At 48.4% G+C, this 17,304-nt stretch overlaps 1 protein-coding gene across 3 annotated transcripts in view; it reads left to right on the top strand.

The window, feature by feature from the left end:
- The window catches only part of ARNT2 (aryl hydrocarbon receptor nuclear translocator 2), a 187,417-nt gene that overhangs the window by 53,208 nt on the left and 116,905 nt on the right, over positions 1 to 17,304 (top strand). For all 3 annotated transcript variants that reach the window (XM_088829576.1, XM_055417948.2, XM_055417947.2), the window contains exons 4-5: positions 2,783 to 2,996; positions 8,231 to 8,444. In XM_088829576.1, the coding sequence (XP_088685702.1) occupies positions 2,783 to 2,996; positions 8,231 to 8,444 (428 nt within the window). The remainder of the gene's footprint in view (positions 1 to 2,782; positions 2,997 to 8,230; positions 8,445 to 17,304) is intronic.

The following is a 17,304-nucleotide window of genomic DNA, read 5'->3' as shown; positions in this document are numbered from 1 at the left end:
CTCGTTTATCAGATCTTGTTGCTAGGTAACTTGCAGCTCTTCCTCATTTTTACCTTCTGTTGGTGACTCTTTCAGCCTCATTCCATGAAGTAGAGCGTTTTCTTCACTAGCCAATCGATAATGTTTTAAACAGTTGTCCTCATGTCTCCTTCAAGCGCTTGTTCTCATGAGTTGGGTTGAATCAGCATGGTGATGTAATTGCTTTAGATCCATTTTAAGAACTTCACAAAGACTCTTCTTCTCGGATATTTTACAAAACAAGTTGATCTGTGGGTCTTTTGGAAATGGGATCAGAAGTAGACATGCCCTAGTCCTGCCTTGGGGTGGTCGCCGTGGTAACTAGCAGTAAGCGGGGAGGAAGGGGGCTTGGACTCTACCCTGTATATTTGGATCACGCCTGAAGGAATGGAGAGGAAGGTCTGGATCTGCGTTTTTAGGAATATCTGCTGGATCACAGCACACAGACTGAACTGAGGGCCTGTCTGCTCCTGCCCAAAGGCTTCACCCCAATTCCAGCCCTTTCTTTGATCCCACTGATGCCCTTCCCATAGTGCACCCCCTTTACCTGCTGCCAGGTCAGGGCCAACTGCCTCTCAGCTCCTCCCCCACCCTCTCAGGCCCTGTTGCCCCCAGGACCACCTCCTCCTCTCCTCTCTTACTCTCTCCTGTGGGCTTTACTTTCCATGTGCCTCTCAGAGCATCTGATCACTTCTGCCTTCATTTCCACTCTTCAAGGTGATGTTTTATTGTCCTGACCAAATGCTTCACTCCTTTTGGATAGGAGTGGGACATTCCTTGGTTCCTTTGGCCCGTCCTCTTGGGGCACCTGGCTCAGTGCTTTCTGTACAGAGGTGCTCACCAGGCCACCCAGGTCCACTCACTGCAGTCTTTTATTTTTTATAATATTTATTTACTTATATTTATTCATTTGGCTGCACGGAATTTTGGTTGTGGCACACAGGATTTTTAGCTGAGGCATGTGGGCCCTCGTTCCCTGACCAGGGATGCACCCGGGCCCCCAGCATTGGGAGTGCTGAGTCTTAGTCACTGGACCACTGGGGAAAGTCACCCATCACAGTCTCACTCCCCCCGTTTTGTTTGTATGTTCACATGAGATCTGCCCGCAATCAGACCCACTTGGCGTCTGCTCCTGGCCTGGAGGGCAGGGTGTGCAAAGTCCCGTGAATACAAGCATTGTGTGAGGCAGCCTTGCCCAGGACTCTTCCTTTCTTGCGGTTACTGTCACCCTCATCCTGTGAGCACCCATGAAACCCTAAATCCCACAGTAAATGTGTGATGTGTTTCCAGACAGTTCTTTTACCCCACGTGACAGCTTCGTCTCCGTGTTGTGGGACTGGGTTGGCTGTTACTCCCTGTCAAGCCTCGAGGTGACTGTTTCGAGACAGAAGCACTTTTCCTGTCCCTTCTGTTTTTTTTTTGTCTAAACACGTCACTGAGTGTCGCTTTCAGAATTCCTGGCAGCGCTGGGATTTTTTAGTTGGTTCCGTTGTTAGAGAGCAGGTCCACATATTCTGTTACTAGGCTGTAGAAAATGTGCTGCTGGTAGAGCAGGGGCTTGTTCACAGCGTGATGGGATGTGGGTCTGTGGCGTGGCTGTCTGCTTAGGCATGCCCGGAATGGTGAGGAGGCTAGACATATTTCTCATTGTGGGTCAAAGTAAACCATTTGTTCTAGTTGGTGGTAACTTATGTTCAATGTGTGTGTGGATACTGGTGCAAGCGTAGCATTCGTGGGTGCACATGGAAAGCGTGTTTGGTTCACTTTGGATGCCTGAAGGGTCATGTCTTCATTCTTTATGCTTATTAAAAAGTATTAATACCTAGGTACATGGGAGCAGTGGAAGCTTTGAGGACATATTTAGAGATGAGACTGAGGTATTCTGTGGAAGTCTGTTCCCACCCCGTGCCCCGAGACAGAAGCTTGCTAAGGTGTCCAGAAGCTACTCTAAGATGTGTTCAAAGCATGGAGGTTCCTTAAAAAAAGTAAAAATAGAACTGCCATATGACCCAGCAATCCCACTACGAGGCATGTACCCAGAGAAAACCATAATTCAAAACGACATATACTCCCCAGTGTTCATTGTAGCACTATTTACAATAGCCAGGACATGGAAGCAAGCTAGATGTCCATTCACAGAGGAATGGATAAAGACGATTGGTACATATACACAGTGGAATATTACTTAGTCATAAAAAGGAACGAAATTGGGTCATTTATAGAGATGTGGTTGGATCTAGCCTGTATACAGAGTGAAGTCAGAAAAACAAATATCATGTGTGTATGGAACGTATATTAACACATGTATGTGGAATCTAGAAAAATGGTACAGATGAGCCTATTTGCAGGGCAGGAATAGAGATGTAAACCCAGAGAATGGACATGTGGGGAGGTGGGACGAACTGAGAGAGTAGGATTAACATATATACATTACATGTAGCTAGTGGGAAGCTGCTGTATAGCACCGGGAGCTCAATTTGTTGCTCTGTGATGACCTAGAGGGGTGAGATGGGGGATGGATTGGGAGGGAGGTCCAAGAAGGAGGGGACATATGTATACATATGGCTGATTCACATGGTTGTACAGCAGAAACTAACATAACATTGTAAAGCAACTATATACCCCACCAGCACACACACAAAAGCCATTGAATGAGCCATTACGAGTTCGTCTTTTGGCGACTTGGTGTTACCCCGTTAGACAGTAGTAAGCCCTGGTCTGATCCGTCTCTCTTCCCCCACCCTGATCTCGTGCTTTCGGGAAGAGAGAACCACAGTGAGATCGAGAGGCGGCGGCGGAACAAGATGACTCAGTACATCACCGAGCTGTCAGACATGGTCCCCACGTGCAGCGCACTGGCCCGGAAGCCCGACAAGCTCACCATCCTGCGCATGGCCGTCTCGCACATGAAGTCCATGCGGGGCACTGGGAACAAGTCCACGGACGGCGCCTACAAGCCTTCGTTCCTGACGGAACAGGTACCCGTTCACTCCTGTCTGTGCTCCTTGCTCCCCTGGCAACCACATTCCTGGGAGGGCGGAGAGCGGCGAGAATGACAGCATCACCAAGTGAGATGGACTATGTGGGGTGAACGGCTGAGGCGGGGACGAAAGCAGGAAATTTTATTCCTACACTTCACTAGGAAACTCTCTTCTCGGGACTGTCTTTCTGATTTTGCATCCTCTGCTTTTTTTTTCCCCCACCATGTACCTTAATAAGACAGGCTTCCCTGTTGGCTCAGTGGTAAAGAACCTGCCTGCCAGTGCAGGAGATACAGCTTTGATCCCTCAGTTGGGAAGATCCCCTGGAGGAGGAAATGGCTACCCACTCCAGTATTCTTACCTGGAGAATCCCATGGTCAGTGGAGCCTGGCTGGCTGCAGTCCATGGGATCACAAAAGAGTCAGACACAACTGAGTGACTGAACAACAACCACCTTAATAAGACATCACTCAAAACAAAGCAAAAGGAGACATTGTGCTTCGGTTCAGTTCAGTCGCTCAGTCGTGTCCGACTCTTTGCGACCCCATGAATCATAGCACGCCAGACCTCCCTGCCCATTACCAACTCCCGGAGTTCACTCAAACTCATGTCCATGCTCACCCAGGAAAAAGCCAGCAAACCCAGTTCTTCTGTGCTAGACTAGCAGTGACGGTCGTCATCGTGATGAAAGTTTTGGTGGATATCGCAGCAATCATAGTGACAAGATTTAACAGCCAGCATGTAGCCAGCCTCTTCCCTGAGCCCAGTTGAAGTCATGTCCTTTCTGCGCAGGATTTCATTGAATCCTTATTCTGCTCAAGGAGGAAGCTGCTGTTACTCATCCCTGCTTTAGAGATGAAGAAGTGGAGGCTTCAGAAGTGTCTACTGCTCAATGCAGACCAGGAGTTGACACAGGGTGGTCAGACCCCAGAACCATGTATTTTAACAGCTATCCTGGTCTTTTCAGAGTTGGGAACAGTGAACCCGATTGTTGGTCTCTGGGAAGTGTTGATATATTGTAACTTGACCATTCCATGCCCTGGAAGGCCTGTGTTCTGGGTCCTTGTTCTTCCCCATGCTGGTCAGACATTGTCAGCTTGTATTTGCTCATCTGTGGACAAACATGAGCTTTCTGCCTCCCTGACCCTGAGGGCTTCTGCAGGATAAAGGGGACAATGCACTTGGTGCCGGCAGGGGGACGGGGAAGTGGTGTGTTGTCAGGGACACAGGCAGGAAGAAGTGTTCAGGCTAGTCGGGGGCTGCCCGGGACAGAGTCAGCGCTGGCCTGCTGGGACGGAGCCCCACACATGCATAGAAAGAGAGCAGAGGAAGGGGTTCCACATGGGGAGACTTGGGAAACTGGTGAGAACAGAGCCTTGGAGGAAGGGGTGAGAAGATGTGTCCAGGGACAGAATCGTGTGTTTTGCTGGAGTGAGGAATCTAAGCATTAGATTTAGAAAAAGAGCAAGGAAAGAGGAGCTCACATGAATTCCTGTGTGGCAGGCTTTTCAGCAAGGGTCATCCCAGTGCCCATGTGCTCTTCACCTCAAGGTGTGAAGAGGTGTGGCAGTGGGGTGACCCTCGCTAGGAGCCATGGAACACGGTAGTCCAGGGCAGAATGCCCAACCCACTTCCACCTCTGTAGAAGGGTAAGGGTTAACACAGGGATGGCTCCCACCTGGCAGGGTTGTGGAGACAGGTAAGGGAGGAAGCAGAGTAGAGTGCTTAACACGGGGCTGGAGTGAAATGAAGGATGACTAGCTGGTAGATAGTGTGAAAGTAGTGTTGATCGCTTAGTCATGTCGGACTCTCTGTGACCCCAAGGACTATAGCCTGCCAGACTCCTCTATCCATGGAATTCTCCAGGAAAGAATGCTGGAGTGGGTTGCCATGCTCTCCTTCAGGGGATCTTCCTGATCCAGGGATTGAACCCAGGGTCTCCTGCATTGGCTGGTGGGTTCTTTACCATCTTAACCACCAGGGAAGCCTAGCTGGCAGGTAAGCAGACAGAAATGTATTATGCACGTCCTGACCTATGGGGTTAGTTAAAGGCTTTTCCTCTACATTTCTTTAATCCTTATGAAAACCCTGGTTGGGTCCATATTTGACATTAATCTCTTTAAGTGACTGGGGATTAAAAACGTGGAGGGACTTTCCTGGTGGTCCAGTGGTTAAAGACTCTGTGCTCCTAATGCAGGGGGCCCGGGTTTGATCCCTGATCAGGGAACTAGATCCCACATGCCCTAACTAAGAGTTTGCATGCTACAACTGAAGATCCCACATGCCGCAACTAAGACCTGGTGCAGCCAAATTAATAAATGTATTTTTCAAAATGCTTTTTAAAAAGAAAACGGAGAGAAGAGAGAAGCAGTTATGCAGGTCACGTGCATCCTCTCCCCTCATTCATCTCTCGGTTCCTTGGTAGGCTGTTGATAATGACAACAGCCACATGTGTTAAGTACCTACTGTTCGCTAAGCCCTTACTAAGTCCTTCACATCTGAGATCTCATCTAACCTCACAAAATCTACCCCCCCACCCCACCCCAAGAAAAAAGCATGAAAAAAAAACAGAAGCCAAAGATATTACGTCGGAAGCCCAGACTTGCACAGTGAAGTGGAAAAGCTGGAGTTGGTGGTCTCCTTTGACTCCACCATCTGGGCTTTTAGACCTTCCTGTTGGCTTAACTGGAGGATAGGGGCAAGGCTGCTTCTGGATTCAGGGCACAGGACCTTGGTCATGAATGGGGTGCTTCCAGAAGATGGAAACCAGAGGGGAGGGTATAGAAAGAGGGGCCCATGAGGAGTGTGAGCTCTGGCCCCTAAGCCCTTCCCACAGCCCCTAAAAAGGGCTGAAGCTGTGACAACATAAATGGAGTCAACTTGTCCACTTCCTCTCCTTCGGGGACACAGAATTCTCTACTTTCCCAGACAACCTGTTTTATGTGTTACAGTCCTTCCTGTTGGGAAGACCAACTCAACACTGAAAATAAAACCGCTGACCCAGTCTTCTGAACTAAGTCATCATCAAGAGGGATGGCACAGCGGAAGTGTGAAGCAAAACAAAGGGGGAAAATAAACGTTTCTTTCAAAAATGATTGTATAGCCCGCTTCCGCACCCAGTTCCCAGGCAAAGGATGTTGGAGTTCTGACTCAGCCAAGGGCTTGGAGACCTCCCTGGGTTCTGCTCACCAGCTGACTCACGTTTCCTAGTCTTTGAGCTTTTGGGTGCCCTCAGGTCGGGCACCGAGGGAGGGGCCGGATGCTCCAGGCTCCACACAGGTGGCCCTTACTCTTACAGCAGGGCTCCCACCTACAATTTTGTTGTTGTTGTCGTTTAGTCACTCAGTCGTTTCCAACTCTTTGTGACCCCATGGACTTCTCTGTGTCCGCCAGGCTCCTCTGTCCTTGGGGATTCTCCAGGCAAGAATACTAGAGTGGGTTGCCATTTCCTACTCCAGGGCATCTTCCCAACCCAGGGATCGAACCCGAGTCTCCTGCTTTGGCGGATGGATTCTTTACCACTTGAGCCACCAGGGAAGCCCACCTGGAATTATACGGAAGCAAGGAATTTGGGGCTTCCCAGGTGGCTCAGTGGTGAAGAATCCTCCTGCCAGTGCAGAAGATGTAAGAGATACGGGTTCAGTCTGTGAACAGTCCATGGACAGAGGAGGCTGGCGGGCTACAATCCATGGGGTCACAAAAGAGTCAGACGCAATTTATCAACTAAACAACAGAACAGCAAAGAAATCCCAGCAAGAATTGTTTGCCAACCACTGACCAGAAGAATTCCATTTTTCTTTGGGGCCTGAGCAGTGTGTGAGGTGGATGGAGAGCTGACTGTGGACTCCGGCACATGTGGAAGAGTTGGTCCCCAAGTCCTGCAAGGACGGAGCCCCTTGCATTCAGCAGGAAAGGGCCCCTGAGCCTAACATGAGACTGACAGGGGAGACAGCTGCACCTGGGCTGCCTGCAGGCACTGCAAAGAAAAGGCATCTCATTTGAACAAAGTTGATCTTGCCCGCCCTGCATCCCTCTCGGAATGTTGAGGACTTCCTGCCACCTGTTCATCCTTGCTGCTGGCACCAACAGTCATGAGCTCTGTGAGTCAGTGTGACTCCAGGGCTGGCACAGCTAAACTCTCTTCTCACCGCCAAGGGACACAGACAATGTAGGTATCCCTGCCACCTCTGGGATTACCCTGGGACTCTGTTGAGATGTCGGCTGTCACAGAGTTCTGGGAGTTTGACAGACGAGACAATGTAAAGTGATGCCCTTATGTCCACTGCCAGCGTTCGTCTCAGAGAGGAAGAGAAGAGGAATGAGAGCACTGGCAGCATGGCAGGCGGTGGCTGGGGAGACTCTTCCCACTTTACCGTGGTCCTCCTCTCCCTTCCCGACCATCTTGTGCTCCAGTGACATGACTGCAGTTTGAATATGTAGGAGAGGCCGTTCACATCTCTATGACCCAATACCTTCTGATTCCCTTGGGCTGGGAATTTCCTTTTCCTTAAGAGAGAGCAAGTTAAGGGACTTCCTTGGTAGTCCAGTGATAAAGACTTCACTTTCTAATGTAGGGGGTTCGAGTTTGATCCCTGAGCAGGGAGCTAAGATGCCACATGCCTCATGGCCAAATAAAAGCATATTGTAACAAATTCAGTGAAGACTTTAAAAATGGTCCACATTTTTTAAAAATCATAAAAAAGAGGACTAGTTAAAGACAGTTAACTGGTTTGGAGAAGCTGTATCTTAGGGCTTAGTATGAGCTTTCTGAACTTCTTTTTTAAAAATAACTTGTTCATTTATTTTTGGCTATGCTGGGTCTTCATTGCTGAGTGGACTTTCTCTAGTTGTGAACAGCAGGGAGTACTCTTCCTTGTGTTGTGGGGGCTTCTCATTGCAGTGGCTTCTCTTGTTAACGGAGCACAGGCTCTAGGCACATGGGCTTCAGAGTTATGGCGCACAAGCTTAGTTGCTCCTTGGCATGTGAAACCTTCCTGGACCAGGGATTGAACCCGTGTCCCCTGCATTGGCAGGCAGATTCTTATCCTCTGTACCACCAGGGAAGTCTGCTTTGTGTACTTTTAAAGCTCATTTTCCGGAAAAAAAAAGAGTTCCCCAAAGCATTTGTGTATCGTAATGAGCTTCTGAATGAAAGTTGAAGGTTGCTAATAAGACTTTATTTGATCTGGGTTTGTCTGTGTCGGGTCCTCATTGTGATCTTCTCTTCCCAGGAACTGAAGCATCTCATCCTCGAAGCAGCTGATGGGTTTCTGTTTGTAGTGGCAGCTGAGACGGGCAGAGTGATTTATGTGTCTGACTCTGTCACCCCTGTGCTGAATCAACCCCAGTCAGAGTGGTTTGGGAGCACCCTCTATGAGCAGGTACATCCTGATGACGTGGAGAAGCTGAGAGAGCAGCTGTGCACCTCAGAAAACTCAATGACAGGTCAGTGTCTCTCTCTCCGTGAAGCTTTCTCCCTAGAGGAAATCTTCTTTCCTTAAACATACCAAGGAATAACACTGGAACAAATATATTACCATATGTAAAATAATAGCCTTGGGAGTTTGATGTATGTCAAGGGCACCCAAAGCTGGTGCTCTGTGACAACCTGGAGGAATGGGTTGGGGAGGGAGGTGGGAGGGGGGTACAGAATACAGGGGACACATGTATGCCTACGGCCGATTCACCCTGATGTATGGCAGAAACCATCACAATATTATAAAGTAATTATCCTCCAGTTAAAATAAATAAATTTAAAAAGTACCAGGAAGTTTGAGGTCAGAAAAAGTTGCCTACATATGAAGGATATGTTTGACTTAGCTTGTTTAATAGCTTCATTTACCCTGTAACATGGTAAAAATTCATTTTTAATGCATGATTTTTTCCTATATTTTACCTCCAATTATGGGATGTTGCCACTAGGAGGCATTGTTGACACATTAGCCACAACCCACTCAAGTGTGTGATTATTTGTGAACATAATCATAGGTGTTGATTTTCCAGGCCTTACTTGTGGGAAGTGAAATTTCTTATTGAGACATTTAAATACAGTTAGCTCTGCTATACCACAAAATAATGTGTTTTAATAATCACTGCAAGAAACAAGAGAAGGAAATGGCAATCCACTCCAGTGTTCTTGCCTGGAGAATCCCAGGGATGGGGGAGCCTGGTGGGCTTCCGTCTATGGGGTCACACAGAGTCGGACACGACTGAAGTGACTTAGCAGCAGCAGCAAGAAACAAAATCATGAAATAAAAACCAGAGGGCTTGGGAGGGGAAAGTGGGCTAGACATGACACTAAAAATTTGTCAGGGACAGATAAGAACAAAACTAGGAACCTAATAAAAATGGGAGCGTTGCTTGACACATTAAGTGGTTAAGAAATTTATGGCACTTGACCTTGAAACCTGACTTGAAGTTGACTTGTGTAAGTGAGCCTCAGAACTTGGGTGTTGGTGTGAAAATGGTCCAAGGACCATTGTGTGAAATCAGGCAGAAATCAAGAACTGTAACATAGTATGTGGATAGTTGTGGCTCATAACACACGTGGTAAATCAAGGCAGCTTCTGTGTGCCAAAGTGTGTACATTTTATGAATTCCTGTGCGGCTCTGTTCAGCTGGGTGCAGTTTCTGTGTTCATGTAGTACTTCTTACAGATAAAATCAAGCGTAAGCAAACACAAAATTCGCATTCTGATCAAACTGTCACCCAATGTATCAGTGGCACTGGAGCGGAATTGCATTTTTAATTATTTCATTTATTTATTGGGCTGTGTTGTGTCTTAGTTGCGGCATGCAGGTTCGTCACGCGGAATCTTCCGTGGCAGTGCACAGACTCTTTCATTGTGGCTTGAAGGCTCAATAGTTGCAGCACTTGGGCTTAGTTGATCTTTGTCCTGTGGGGTTTCAATTCCCCGACTAGGGAATGAACCCGTGTCCCCCTGCATTGCAAAGCGGACTCTTCACTGCTGGACCACCTGGGAAGTCCCAAGATTTACTTTTTCAAAAAAAGCATTATAGTAGAGCTGAGTATACCATGATAGGGCTTGCCTATCATAGGGTGGCTCAGACAGTAAAGAATCTGCCTGCAATGCAGGAGAACCAGGTTTCATCCCTGGGTCTGGAAGATGCTCTGGAGAAGAGAATGGCCACCCACTCCTGTGTTCTTGCCTAGAGAATTCCATGGACAGTGGAGCCTGGGGGGCTCTAGTCCATGAGGTTACAAAGAGTCAGATGTGATTGAGCAACTAACACTTCATGCCATGATCCCTATGTTCCGCTTTATGACAGATCTGTTTGTGCAGCGTGTTCTTCCTACCACACTGAGAGCCACTGGAGTCTCATTTTCTTCTCTGTCTGCCTAAAGAACCCCATTCAATGCTTGGCACACAGTAGGTGTTCACCAGAAGCCTGGTGAGCAGTGAGGCAGTGCTTTTATACTGTAGTAGTCTGCTAGGGTTGACATAACAAAACACCACAGACTGGGTGGTTTAAACCACTGTCATTTATTTTCTCATAGTTTTGGAGGCTGGAAGTCCAAGATCAAGGTGTTGACAGGTTTGGTTTCTGGTAAGAGCTCTCTCTTGGCCTGCAGACAGCCACCTTCTCAGTCTGTGTTAGGATTAGCTTCTCAGTCATGTCTGACTGTCTGCAGCCCCATGGCCTAGAGCCCACCAGGCTCCTCTGTCTATGGGATTCTCCAGTGAGAATACTCGAGTGGGTTGCCATTCCCTTCTCCAAGGGATCTTCCTGACCCAAGGATCAAACCCGGGTCTCCTGCATTGCAGGTGGGTTTCGTACCATCAGAGCCACCAGGGAAGCCCCTCCCTCCAAAGGGCGCAAATCTCTGGATAGGAGTCCCATGTCCAATCTTCTCATCACAGGATGAGCTGGGTCTACACTGTACTCCAGTAAACCAAACCGTACCCCAATAAAATTAATTTTTAAAATGTTTTTAAAAAGTGACAGGAGTACCGCTGTTTCTGAACAATAATGGTAATTTTCTCAGTGTTGGTTATCAATGACACACACGAAGGAGGAAGATAATGAAGGACTAAGGTGTGCGGGCAGAGTTTGCGATGTGCGGGGATGAGCTCTCTGTACGTGTACAACGGTGCTGAAACAGACTCAGAGAAAGATGTGGTCTGCCATCGCACAGCTGGGGCTGAGTGAGAGAACTCCCTACAGACTTTGTAGGGGCCGCGCCTTGGGAAGTTAATGATCTTGGAAGGGATGTTAAAGGGAGAATACATCAGCCAGGAAGTGTTGGTTTGACAGCTGAAATCACCTTCCCTGAAAAGAGCTGTCTTTTTTTTCCCCCAACTCCAGTATGTGAACACAGGATGTGGCTTTATGAAAGCAGTCAGGAGACCCAACTGGGGCAGTCAGTGGGTGGGGGAAGTGATGGTCAAAGGCAGGTCAGTTTCCGGATCAAGGGTTTTTACAAACCGGCTCGCCAGATTTGGGTGGACACTTCTGTCTGTGGGAAGTCTTAATGTGTGTGGCAGTTGTTGAAAGGGGCAGTGTGAACCACATTTGGAAAGAAAGGTCCCTGGAGTGGACGTTGGATGGTGACCTTGGCAGCCAGAGCTGGTGTAGTGGTGTGAGTCCTCCAAGATGCCAGAGAAGATGCCAGTGAACCTTGAGTGGCTGGGTTCCATGAGGTGGGGTAGAGAAGGGTGGTGAGGAGGACTGGGTCTCTTCTAAAACCAGAGAGCGTGCAATGTGAATCTCCCAGGACATACAACGTAAAAGCATATTGATCCAGTGCAGGGAGCTTGGGATAGCTCACTGCAGCCAGGCTGCTGCTGGCCTCCGGGATTTGCTGGACCAGGGACTGGGCGGGAGCTGGGCTTCATAGCCAGCCAAAGTGCAGATGTAATGACAACTAGTACTAAAAAACCACAGGGATGATACGATGCCTTCAGTGATTGGTCTAGGGTTTTTCAATCCTCCTGTCCTTAGGCATGGTGGGTTTCAGGCCTGGAGAGAGATGACATGGCCCATTGGATGGGGCGTCAGGGTGGGATACAGGGTGTGGGGGTAGGGAGCCAGTCAAGGACTGCTGGGGTGGGGCTGGTTTAACCAGCATAGCCTGGCACACTTGACCCAATGAAGTTCCCCTTCTCTGAGCCTCCCAGTCTGTAGAGAGTCCCTGTTCCATGCATAGGTTTTGCAGGGCGGCCTGGACTGAGCATGTGGGGCCTTGCATGTGCGTGGTGGCCGGGGGACAAGACGCCTAATGACAGTGGAGCCTGCAGACGCCCATGCTGACTTGAGGATCCCAGAAAAACAGTGCTTGCAGAGAATTGCTGTCATTGGGGGTGGTGGTGATGAGGGAGTTCTTTGTGGAATTAAAATTTTCCCTCTGGCTGGAGGAGTGGTGACAAAGAGTGGGTCAGAAGATTCACAAAGTCTCCTCAGAATGGAAACCAGGCATCATGGAATTGTTCAGTTACTAAGTGGTGTCAGACTCTTTGCAACCCCATGGACTGCAGCACGCCAGCCTTCCCTGTCCTCCAGTATCTTCCAGAGTTTGTTCAGATTCATGTCCTTTGAATTGGTGATGCCATCCAACCATCTCATGGAGTGGTATGGACCAGTGCAATGATGTGACTTGTCTGTGAATAAAAGCTGGGTTTATCAATGTGAGGAGGGGCTGGGGGAACCCTCACCTAGCAGGAGCAACACTGCTCATAGAGAAAGTGCTGGGAGGGCCTTGGGAGCCCGTTGCTGGTTTGCACTCTGCGATCTTGGCTGGTTCCTTTATTCTCTGCCTCTTGTTCTCCTTATCTCAGCCTAGGACATTGCTAGGCCCCTTCTAGCTCTATTCCACCCTCTTGCCCAAGGCCCCGGTATAGAATCTAATCCACTGATTGGAGAAATGGTAGGAGGTTGGAGAAGAGGAACTAAAAGCTGCCACCAGGTTCCTGGCTCAGGGTCACACCCACAGGCCCCCTGGGCCCCATTCCCATGAACGCTTCCTTGTGGGTGTCATAGCCTGGTGGGAGGGTGGCAACATTGGCCCTGGAAACCCAAGAGCTATGCAGAACACAGGACATCAAAAGTAAGTGGGGAAATGTTTTCAGATTTCTAAGAAAAAGTTAATTGAATCTTAGCTTTCCATGAAAATTAAAATTATACTTTATTATTTTTAAATATTGTTTTAAAAATGCTACACAGAGACATGCATCATGTAATAAGGGTGGAGTTTTCTGTCTCTGAACAATTATATTAGTGACTTTTGAGTAGAAGGAAAAGAGGTCAAGAAATGACTGAAACTGTGTGCATGCCAGGTCTCTCAGTGGTGTCTGACTCTTTGTAACCCTATGGACCACAGCCTGCCAGGTTCCTCTTTCCATGGGATTCTCCAGGAGAGGGTTGCCATGACTTCCTCCAGGGGATCTTCCTGAGTCGGGGATTGAACCCACGTCGCTTATGTCTCGTGCAGTGGCAGGTGGTTCTTTACCAGTAGCGCTGCCTGGGAAGCCTGACTGAAACTATAAAGGAATTCTCAGTGGCCAGTATCCAATTGATTGAAATTGGATAGCCAGTGACCAGGAGATTTTGCACATCCAGCTTCTTCGGTTAGAATCAATAAAGTTCCCAAAGGGAAAAAGAAGAGCCATAGAGAAAGCATATTCATTCTCCAGGACTTGGATTGGCCATAGCTTGAGGGGGATCCTGCTGAGGAGTGTTCATTCACAAGAAGAACCCAGCTCCTTGTGAAAACTTGTCTTGGTAGGATGGTCAAAGGGATCTGTTGTCTCATGCTGAGTAACTCAGGATGGAAACCTGGAAAATCTCTCTGCAAACAGTGCCTAGGGGGTGGGGGCGGACAGTGCTGAACTTTCCCTTTGCAGGGGTCATGGGGATGTTGAGGGTTCTAAGGCTAGTGAGAGGGAACCAGTGCCTTCCTCCCAGAGACCTCCATGCCAACAGGAAAGAGCAGCCATGGAACCAGCCTGGTTCAAGTGACAGAAGATCAACTCCAGGGGATTGAGTGAAGAAGGAAATTCATTGGCTCGTGGAACTGAAAGGGGTGTATTGGCTTCAGGCTCAGAAGGATCCAGGTGATTTGAACCCTGCTAAGGAAAGCTCAGAAAAACATCTATTTCTGCTTCATTGACTATGCCAAAGCCTTTGACTGTGTGGATCACAATAAACTGTGGAACATTCTGAAAAAGATGGGAATACCAGACCACCTGACCTGCCTCTTGAGAAACCTGTATGCAGGTCAGGAAGCAACAGCTAGAACTGGACATGGAACAATAGACTGGTTCCAAATAGGAAAAGGAGTACGTCAAGGTTGTATATTGTCACTCTGCTTATTTAACTTATATGCAGAGTACATCATGAGGAACGCTGGGCTGGAAGAAGCACAAGCTGGAATCAGGATTGCCAGGAGAAATATCAATAACCTCAGATATGCAGATGACACCACCCTTATGGCAGAAAGTGAAGAGGAACTCAAAGGCCTCTTGATGAAAGTGAAAGAGGAGAGTGAAAAGTTTGGCTTGAAGCTCAACATTCAGAAAACAAAGATCATGGCATCTGGTCCCATCACTTCATGGGAAATAGATGGGGAAACAGTGTCAGACTTTATTTTTTTGGGCTCCAAAATCACTGCAGATGCTGATTGCAGCCAGGAAATTAAAAGACACTTACTCCTTGGAAGGAAAGTTATGACCAACCTAGATAGCATATTAAAAAGCAGAGACACCACTTTGCCAACCAAGGTCCGTCTAGTCAAGGCTGTGGTTTTTCCCGTGGTCATGTATGGATGTGAGAGTTGGACTGTGAAGAAAGCTGATCGCCGAAGAATTGATGCTTTTGAACTGTGGTGCTGGAGAAGACTCTTGAGAGTCCCTTGGACTGCAAGGAGATCCAACCAGTCCATTCTAAAGGAGATCAATCCTGGGTGTTCATTGGAAGGACTGATGCTAAAGCTGAAACTTCAATACTTTGGCCACCTCATGCGATGAGTTGACTCACTGGAAAAGAGTCTGATGCTAGGAGGGATTGGGGGCGGGAGGAGAAGGGGACGACAGAGAATGAGATGGCTGGATGGCATCACCGACTTGATGGACATGAGTTTGGGTGAACTCTGGGAGTTGGTGATGGACAGGGAGGCCTGGTGTGCTGTGATTCGTGGGGTCGCACAGAGTCAGACACGACTGAGTGACTGAACTGAACTGAATGAAAGCACAGTCAGTCTCCGTTATTCGTACATTTGGTGTTGATGAATTTGATAGTAGCAAAATTTACTTGTAACCCCAACATCAGTACCCACGAAGTGTTAGAGGTCATTTGAGGACTGGCACAGAGGCCAGGATCACACGGGATGACCCCCTGCCTTCTGGTCTCAGCCCTCATAACTAGAAACACGTGCTCTTCTCATGTTTTGTGCTGTGATGTTTGGTCTCTTTGTGCTTTCTGTCGGTGATTTTGCTGGTTAACGTGACCCCCTAGAGCAGTGCTGAAGTCTATCTAATGTCCTCAAGCACAGGGCTGTAATGTGCCCTCCGGAGAGAAGACGTGTGTTGGATAAACCTTGTTCAGGCATGAGTCATAAGTGCTGTTGACTGTGAGTTCAGTGTTATGAATCAAGATGTGTTAAAGAAGGTGTCTTTAAATAGAAACACAGAAAATAAGACTCTGTGTCCAATGATTAATAAGAGTGTTGTGACCAGAGGCTGATGGGAACATAACCCTCAGTCTCCCTTAGGAGCAATGGTTCAGTGTTTGCTCATTCACTGTTTGCAGTGACTTCACAGAACTACTGAGAATGGTGAGAATCAACTGTGTGTCTTTTCGTCTAGCTTTGTTTCTTTTTCAAGCTTTCAGTTCAGTCGCTCAGTCGTGTCCAACTCTTGGCAACCCCGTGAATCACAGCACGCCAGGCCTCCCTGTCCATCACCAACTCCCGGAGTTCACTCAAACTCATGTCCATCGAGTCAGTGATGCCATCCAGCCATCTCATTGAGGTGCAATTGATATACCAAAGATTGCACATATTAATTGTATACAATTTGGTGAGTTTGGACTTAGGCCCACACCCATGATACCATTACCAGCTTCAAGGTATTAAACATACACTTCACCTCCAAAACTGGAGAAGAGAATGGCTAGCCACTCCAATATTCTTGCCTGAAAAATCCCATGGACAGAGGAGCCTAAAGGGCTACAGGCCACAGGGTCACAAAGAGTCGGTCAGACACAACTTAGTAACTGAACAACAAAGCTTTATAACACCAGCAGAAATAGGTTGCCTCTTCAATACTTCCAGCAAAAATCCTGGGACTGGCTCTCCTGGATCAGCCTGGGCCACCTGCCTTGCCTGATTCCAGTGGCCAGGGAGGCTGAGCTGGCCTGTGAGGCCACCGTCTCCACCCAAGACACTTGGACCCAAGAGCAGGGAAGATGTGATTTCCTGGAGGAAGTTAGTGCAGTCACTCAAAGGAAGAGGGGGATACTGAGCAGGCAGACCACAAGTTCACGCTGGCTGGGAAAGCCAGGCTCAGGGTGATGCTCCTAGGGAAGGGTGGCTGTTCTCCCAGAGAATGGGGAGTACCTCCTCTTACCAGGAATGCTGGGGATACTGGGGTGACAGGATTCTGAGCTGAAGATGCAGCCAGTGTCAGGTATGAAGGAGGGTAGTGGTCAGGCAGAAGTCTGATGGAGGGAGGAGCCACAGAATTAATTATTATGGATCCCAGAGTGACCCGAGCCCCAGCTCACTGTGGAGGGAGAGGAACCAAGGAGAGGTCCCAGTGGTACCAGAGTCTGTGACTGTAACAGGATGCACGTAGGGTTCAGAGGGCCAGCAGTGCAGCCAGCTGCCCAAGAGAGCACAGAGGGGGCAAGCCCTACTCTGTGTCTTACATGCTGTAGCCCAAGACCCCTCCCATCCCCCAACCCTATCCCCCGACCCTGTCCCTGTGGGTACTGAAATCTGGACAGCCCTGGTCCTGGCACGCAACCTGGAGACTCCTGTTCAGTGACCTTGAGCACTGCGCTGTGTAGGAAGTGCCTGATCCATGGACTTCTCAGACTAGGTTTATTGGTCCCTTTCCCCACTTTGATTTTCTGTGGCTCTGTTTCTGCTCGGCTCTTCCTTCATTCAGAGAATTGGGTCAGCCTTTTGGTTCAATATAAGGAAAAACTTTGCAGTTGTTAAAAGTGTCCAAAGGCACAGAGGATAAGCAAGGCTGGATTATCTTTCTTCTTCCCCTCTTCCTTCTTTTTCTTTCTGTCTTTCCTTCCTCCTCTCGCTCCCTTCTTCCCTTTCTCGCTCTCTTCCTCCC

This window comes from Moschus berezovskii, chromosome 21 (assembly GCF_049115385.1).
Source record: "Moschus berezovskii isolate FMDL1 chromosome 21, NW_MosBer_1.0, whole genome shotgun sequence".
NCBI lineage: Eukaryota > Metazoa > Chordata > Mammalia > Artiodactyla > Moschidae > Moschus > Moschus berezovskii.
Note: the sequence above shows the minus strand (reverse complement) of the source record. Positions and strands in the feature narration are given on the sequence as shown.